Here is an 8366-nt window from a genome sequence, read left to right on the forward strand (position 1 = left end):
AATAATAATTATAATAATAATAACTATTATTATCTAATGTTTAACGTGGCTAAAGAATCCTCATTTGCTGGTGGAAAGTTTAAGAATAACCTTACTGGGAATTTCTTTGCAAAGTTTCATGAGAAGTATTCTAATGAAAAATAATTATTTATCCATGGGCAATACCCTGTCCCATAATCACTTAGGGTTAAATGGTACTTGCCAGGGCTGTTCTTTCACAGTGCCACTGCCTTCTGGTCGATTTCCAGCACTCTTCTGATACACGCAGTAGAGTTTGGAGTAAAGAAAATCATGTCCCGTTTCTAAATCTTAAAAGCCTTGATATTGGTAAGACATTAGAAATATCCAATACCATTAAATTACACTACAGTTTCCATTGTACTTTGCTACTTCAGTACCATAAGGACCATAAATATGTGAGCTTGCATGAAATGACAGAGACAGTACATGTGCTCGACAGGTTTTTTTTTTTTTTTTTTTACTGGCTTTCACATCCCTTTGTGTTCTTGTCAACACGGTATAATACTCATCGTTGTTATAATGTCAAACATGTGTAGGTAATACCTGGAGTTTTATTCCTGCATCCACCTCCCATGCTTTACACCGGTCTGCCAGCAAGGAGTTTCCTCTTTAAGGAGGCGGTTCCCACGTAGCACATACAGGACTGTGTGCTGTGTCCTGAAGTGGCACATGGAAACGATACAGTAAATCGGTCCAGTTCAATATGGCGAAGCTAATGGTGCGTTTTCTCGAACACTTAAACTTTAACTAATAACTTGTAACATTTCTGGACAGTTTCCCTGAATCGAATGCAAACTTTTTCTACAAAGCTCATGACTCGTTTCTGAAGGTATCGCAACTGTCACATCCATGCTGACAAGAACTGCAGCACTGAAGTGAATGCGATAACCACCAGAGCCGCGAAGGTAAACCGTAGCCTTGGAACATTGGAGCGTAGGCGTGCAGCAGCCACCTGAGTGGAAACGGCGTTAGCCTGTGTAGACTAACAAAACAATCATCAAACGGGGAGCAGAGAGAGACGAAGAGGTTTCCAGAAAGTGAAATGGGATTTTGAGCTGAGTCCACAACACAACACATAGCAATATCTGGAGTGATAGTATTTCAACAGAAGACGGGACCGTATAGAATGGCAGCCTCAAGTAACTCAAGTTCATCAGGTTCGTCGATATCCTCTGGTAAGAACTTGCTGCTTAAGAAGTGTATTCTTGTATTAATTGCTCCGGGTGGTATCAAGACAAATGTGATGCTTTACGATTCATGCCTATATTGAACAGTATGGGCTGACAAAAGGATATGAATTGTGATGATCAGTCTACTTGTACCGTGCAGTACTTCAGTACTTTCTTTATATAGTGAAACTAAATACCACTTTTAAATGTTAAATAAATAAATAAATGCATTACAAAGTTGAATTGAAACATTGTTAGCGTACGCTTTCGGTGAGTGTGCTTTTATACAACACACCGGTACAGGCTATTTTATTTGAGCATGATGTCTGGAGTAAATCGGGTTGCCTGCAGCTTTATTCTCCGATTATTACTACAGTAGACTACATTACATACGCAAAAAAAAAAAAAAGGTACTGAAAAAAAGCGCTGAACTCAGTACTTCACCAGCCGTGCAATAATAGCAGCACACCACACATTCTAGTAATAAACCAGCACCGTCTGCTTAAACGCGGCTTCTGTCAGATTTCTCCAATTGACGTGTAATGAAATTGCACCTCGGAAGATACATAACTGTTATTAAAGTATTTTGTTGTAGTCTGTCTGTTTCAAAGCACATGGCTTTACTTAATTCAACGCTTCTTGGACCATTTGAAACGTTTTACTACAGTATTGCAGCTATGCAAATAGCTATTAGTATTATTATATTCTAAAAGTGACAGTTGGATAAACCAACCATTTTTCTTTGAATGATACTCAGTGATGAGAACATATCTCAAATGTCCAGATGTTTTGACTTCTGTAGGTGCTAGAATTCGAAACTGCATTATTTCTTAATAAGAATTTGTGACATAATTCTACAGACACATGCCACATGACTTTTGGGAACTGTGCATAATAGTGTAGTGTTAGAAAGTGGTACATTATCATAATGTGGTATGAGTACCAAAACCTGACCGGTATAATGTCAGAAAGTGGTCTGCTGTCAGATTTTGGTACAGGTGCAATCAATCCGATTAGTGTTTCCCTATTATTATTTATTTCTTAGCAGACACCCTTATCTAGGGCAACTTACAGTTGTTACAAAACATCACAATACAAAGTATCACATTACAGACATGAGCAGTTACAAAGTACAGTAAAATCATAGACAATAAGATCAAATTCAAATAAGAGTAAAATAAAGAATGCAGTAAATAATTATGTTACAATACAATTCAAAGCGCTTTACAGAAAAAAATACAACAATATAATAAACAGTAGGAACAGAGTATAATTATTAAAAACTGAAGTAACAATAAAATTCAGAATAAAACATAAAAATGTTATGGAAAAGCTATATTAATCGAGATCTGAAGATTGCAATTGAAGGTGAATCTCTGATAAAAGGGGGTAAGGAGTTCCAGAGTGTGGGGGCATTAAAACAGAAAGCAGCCTCTCCCATCCTTTTAACATTCACCCTCGGAATACATAAAAGACCAGCATTGCAGATCTCAGAGTGCGTTCAGGCTGATAAGGAATTAGCATATCATTTAGACATTGTGGAGATAGTCCATTCAGTGCTTTAAAAACTAGTAATAGAATTTTGAAATCAATTATGTAATGCACAGGAAGCCAATGCAATGATGCCAACACAGGCATAATGTGAGCCCTTTTTCTGTTCTAGTTAGCATTCTAGCAGCAGCATTTTGCACTAGCTGTAGGCGTGATATAGCATAACTTGTAAGTCCAGAAAATAAGGTGTTACAGTAATCTAACCTAGAAAAAATAAAATAATGTTTCTTTGCATCATCCAAGGACAAGAATGATCTAACTTTTGCAATGTTTCTTAAATGATAGAAGGACACTCTAGTAATGTATTTTATATGTGGTTCAAAGGAAAGTGCAGAATCAAAAATAACCCCCAGGTTTTTCACTTCAGATTTTATATTTGATTTTAGCATACCTAGATCAATATTTGTCAAGTCCATCTGTTGATTAGAGCCTAAAGGTAAAACTTCTGTCTTGTTGGAATTTAACAGTAAGAAATTCTGAGACATCCCGCTTCTAGGCATTTGAAGGGCATTGATAACTGTTGTGTCACCTGGTTTAACAGATATATAAATCTGTGTGTAGCTGTGGAAATTCTCCCCATGTTTATGAATAAACTCCTTGAGCGGCAGCATGTATAAAGAGAATAACATGGGACCAAGAATGGAGCCCTGCGGAACACCACATGTAATATGTAATAAAAAAACAAATACAAATACAATAAAAGGCAGCCTGTTAATATCAGAAAACAAGTTTGTATTTGGCTTACTTCCAGCGCGCTCAAAAAAGCTTCACAACTGAGCTATTTATCATATTTCCCAGCAGCCTTGATGTGTATTAGAGACCGGCGAGTATTGGAGACTGGCGATTATTTGAAGTTTTATGGTATTATGTTCAGTTCTGGTCACCTCTCTACAAAAAGGATATGCAAAGAAGAATGTACAGACTTATTCCTGGTTTAAACGGCATGTCATATGCAGAAAGGCTAAAATAACTGAATCTGTTCAGTCTTGAACAAAGAAGACTACGCGGCGATCTGATTCAGGCATTCAGAATTCTAAAAGGTATTGACAATGTCGACCCAGGGGACTTTTTCAATCTTCAAAAAGAAACAATGACCAGGGGTCACAAATGGAGATTAGATAAAGGGGCATTCAGAACAGAAAATAGGAGGATCTTTTTTACACAGAGAATTTTGAGGGTCTGGAACCAACTCCCCAGTAATGTTGTTGAAGCTGACACCCTGGGATCCTTCAAGAAGCTGCTTGATGAGATTCTAGAATCACTAAGCTACTAACAGCCACCAAAAAAGCAAGATGGGCTGAATGGCCTTGTCTCATTAGGTTTATATTACACATGCTCACCTTTTATCCAATCGAAAGCTAGTGTGAGAAGTGCACTTTTCCCCTCGCTCTGTTGTGAAAGCCTTGAGAGCGATTATTGGGGGGCAAAAAAGAGAAACATACAACTTATTTTATGTGCTTTGTTGCAGTTGCATTGTACATTTCTTATGGTTCGTAAGTACGCTATTTCATGGTGCGCGAATTGAAGCTATGAGGATAGAGCAGAGGAAGCAGAAACGAGCGTCCCGCAGGGAACCTTAAAACACAGCAGATGGACTAGTCTGGGACTCGAGCACAGAGAGCGTAAAGCAGGCCACCTCCCGAAAGGAAATAGAGCAGGGCCTCACGTGGTGAGGTAAGATAGGCGTATGAGCTGTGAAAGGCCAGTATGGCCGCCATCACTTGCCCCCAAAGGATGGACCCCCGGCTCCACGCGGAACCCCACCATGTGACAAACAACAGTAGAGGCACCTGTGCATAACATAAAAGCAAAAAGGACATACAAGACAAAGAAGAAGAGTAGGTTAGACAATGGTTAGACAATGATTTCCGCTCAGTGGAGAGGAAAAAACACTTTTGACTAATGAGGGGAAAACCTCTGGTGGCCCAGGCGGTAAGGTAGCCCCCACTCCGGGCATGCTAACTATTTTCTGGTGGCTGCAGCAATGTCGGTAGATGATGAGCGGATATATGAATCAACTGCAGAGGAAGTCCAGTGCCTCATATTTTCAATTAGGTGATGATTAATGTTAGCCTTGGCTGCAGAAGTGGCTGCCCCGATTCTAAATGAGTAAGGGGTATAGAATTGAGGTGGAAGTCTTGCTCTGGAGACAAGGGTTGTTAGAGAACCAGTGGTGAGATATGACTGTGGGGGAGGAATCGATTAACAGCATTTGGATATGATTTTGAGCACAGAAGGTTGAAAATGTTGGCTAGCCAGTAGTGTATGACGATTTGGTAGCAGGAGCTAGAGCTGCGAACATGTATCATCGAGCAGATTGCAGGAGGTTGGTGATTGTTGAGTTTAGTCAAGCAGCAAATGTTGGAGATGTGGCATTTGAAGAGGGAATGGGGATGCTGATGGAACCAGTTAATGAAATCAGGATATCTGTGAACAAGGAAGAGCATCGGCAGCGTTATTGTGGGTACCAGGAAGGTGACGGGCTTGAACTATGAAATTGCGAGAGACTGAGATCCAGGTTAAACGTCAGAGTAGTTGCATGATGAGGGGGGAGGAAGAGCGCCCTTTACCAGTGATGTGAACTGTAGGGTTATTGTCACTAAAACAGAATTGATTTTCATCTCCATTGATGACCCCAGAGATGAGAGGCTGAGATGATGGGGTAGATTTCTTGAAGAGCTGTAGATTTTAGATGAGGGGATAAGTTCTGGATTTCAAGGGACCATTTGCTAGAGAACCATTGAAATCCGAGAAAACTGCTGAATCCGATAAGTGAAGCATCTGTAAAGAGGGCAAGGTCGTGGGAAGCTGAGATTAAGTCTTTGTAAAATAGAGAGAAGCTGTTCCAGTGGGCGATTAGTGTGGCCCACATCTTTATATCCTTCCTGGCTTCAGAAGATATATTGATGTAGGAGTTTAGGTTCTTGGCTGTAGTGGAGAGTGGCATTCAAATGCCAACTTCTGGTATCATGGCCCCGCCCCCTTCCTGGGTGGCTGGCTTCCGACTGACCCTGGAATGAACTGCCAAACCATCCATTCCGGGTTACTCTGCTCCCGTCATACAGTGTCCTCACAGGTCAGGAGGGAGATTGTTGATTAGGATTCATTCGCTCTCTGTCACACGTCCCATTCAATCGATTGATTGTAGTCACATCGGGTGCTAGTTGTACTTAACTTAATTTGATGACGTGCCATTTGCGCACAGGAGTTAGTTGCCAGTTTTGGTTTTTGTGAGCTATTCTAACTGTTTTGTATGAGTAATGGATTCCACATGGTTCCACTGTATCTGAGCAGCGAACAATTAGACTAATGGCACTAAAACAAGTGTTTTTGTGTGTTTTTTATTTAATTATTATTTTTTTTACATATTAATGGATTGGCCACATTCTTATGCTGTTGATTGTTTTTGAGGTAGCATAGACTACCTATTCTTTAGATTTAAAAAAACTATCAATTAAAGATAACTTACTTTTTGTTTTCAAAGTGGAACCAACAAGGATGCCAGTTATTTAATTTTTTTTTTGTGATATGCAACTAAGGTGACCAGACATCCCGATATTAGGCGCTTTGTCCCGCGTCCCGATTGAGGTACTGTCGGGATGCCATTTGTCCTGATTTTTAGAGTAAACATTTAAAACCCAGGCGTAAAATGTGAATTTTTAATTTTCTCGTTAGGAAATTTCGTATATGTGGCTGCTCGCGGTGAAGTGTCATGGTTAGGGTTAGGGCATGAGCAAAAAGGATGTTATGCACATGGCCAAATCTTGCAGTTAGGATTAGGATTATAATTAGGATTTCACAGCCATACCCAAAAGTATCTGGCATTCTTTAATAAAGTCCATATATGCAGCCTGTTCGTTGTCATGTTATTTGTCCCATCCAGGAATTTATTTTATCAGTACCGAGTCAAAACAAAGAAAATGTGCCTATATTTGGGTGTAAAATTCTAACTATGTTTAAAAAGTAAACAGCAGGTTGTTTGAACCGAGGTAGCTGTGCTTGATTGTACCTTTAGTGCTGATTTAACTTGGCTACAACCGGCGCACAGGAATATTTTTTTGTCTGCGCTGACTTTCCAGTTTGGTTTCTGAAAGCTGTTTGTTTTGCGTTCTGTTTAGCAGCCTCTGTAGTAGCCTTTTGTTTAATGTTTGATTCTGAAGCTAAATGGCCATCGTGCAAAACAGGTACCTCCATTTGCATGTACAGTTTCTTTGGGAAATGTCTTGACACATCCTCAGCTGAAGTATACCTTCCATGTTTTGATTTGTTGTCCAATGCTGAAAACTAGATTTTAACAACATAAATCAAAACAATGCAACACTAACTTTGTCCCACCCCTTACTGTACAGTACTGAGCACAGATAGCCAGTACAGATGCACTGATAGGCTGATTAAAACATAATTGTCATTTGAACAGTAAACAAGAAAGTTAACTGCTTCAGAGTATTTTTAAAATATTTTTTTATTATATTTCTCTACGTTTTTGTTTTTGCCTAAGTGCAATGCACACAGGAAGGTGAAGGAATACAAAAAAAAGCCTATCTACAGAAGAACATAAGAACATAAGAAAGTTTACAAACGAGAGGAGGCCATTCGGCCCATCTTGCTCGTTTGGTTGTTAGTAGCTTATTGATCTCAGAATCTCATCAAGCAGCTTTTTGAAGGATCCCAGGATGTCAGCTTCAACAACATTACTGGGGAGTTGGTTCCAGACCTTCACGATTCACTATGTAAAATTGCCTCCTATTTTCTGTTCTGAATGCTCCTTTGTCTAATCTGTATTTGTGACCCCTGGTCCTTGTTTCTTTTTTCAGGTCGAAAAAGTCCCTTGGGTCGACATTGTTAATACATTTTAGAATTTTGAATAAAGAAAGATATAGTTTGCGTTACTTGCGTTCTGCAGTACTTCATTTAAACAAGGTTTCTATCCCCCTTGCACCAACTGAAATTGTCCTGGATTTCACTGTTGCTATCTGGTCACCCTGTATGCAACGCATGTCAAAGAATCTAAATATGCAAATGAACTTGAGGCTGAAGTCTATGCTATTACCTATTTATGTCTACTTCAAAAAGTAAATTGACTTACTGAAAACATAAAATGCTAAATAAATCTACTTTGAATTTAAGCTATTTTTTCTTTAATAATTACACACAATGACTGGCGAAAGAATGGAAACACAATATTGATAGTTTGTTAGGCAAAACCCTTCCTAGTTTTATGAATAGGGCCTGACAGCTTACTAGACTTTCTGTTACCACATAGTGTGTGCTTCTGACCCTGGCTTTATAAATACAGTATTGTGAAATATGTTGGTGTCATTTTGGAATAATTAGTGTCAGTAAAATGTACTAATCATGATAAGTACTGAAAATCATGGTGAGGGTCACCCATACAGCCTGTGTTTCTACAAACTGTCAAGGTTCGCATTTTGAGTTCAATTCCCATCAAAAGAAAGGCCCTGCATTTTATAAATTCATAGAACCGAGAACACTATAAGCTTGCAATTTTCTTGTGGCTTTTAACCAAGGTTGGTGCCTCGTCAACAATTCCCCTACACTACGTTCTTTTCAAGATGCATCTATTTATTTTTAAGTTTAGTTTTTTTTTACTGTGTCATTATCTTA

At 39.0% G+C, this 8366-nt stretch overlaps 1 protein-coding gene across 3 annotated transcripts in view; it reads left to right on the forward strand.

Annotated features, from left to right (window-relative positions):
* Positions 1 to 660: 660 nt before the first annotated feature.
* The window catches only part of LOC121313642 (beta-chimaerin-like), a 98196-nt gene continuing 90490 nt past the window's right edge, over positions 661 to 8366 (forward strand). The window contains exon 1 of one of the 3 annotated variants that reach the window (XM_041246383.1): positions 661 to 1196. In XM_041246383.1, coding sequence (XP_041102317.1) covers positions 1148 to 1196 — 49 coding nt within the window. In that variant the 5' untranslated portion in view covers positions 661 to 1147. The remainder of the gene's footprint in view (positions 1197 to 8366) is intronic. The other 2 variants (XM_041246381.1, XM_041246382.1) reach the window with 2 other exon arrangements.

Source organism: Polyodon spathula, chromosome 3 (assembly GCF_017654505.1).
Source record: "Polyodon spathula isolate WHYD16114869_AA chromosome 3, ASM1765450v1, whole genome shotgun sequence".
In the NCBI taxonomy this organism is placed as follows: domain Eukaryota; kingdom Metazoa; phylum Chordata; class Actinopteri; order Acipenseriformes; family Polyodontidae; genus Polyodon; species Polyodon spathula.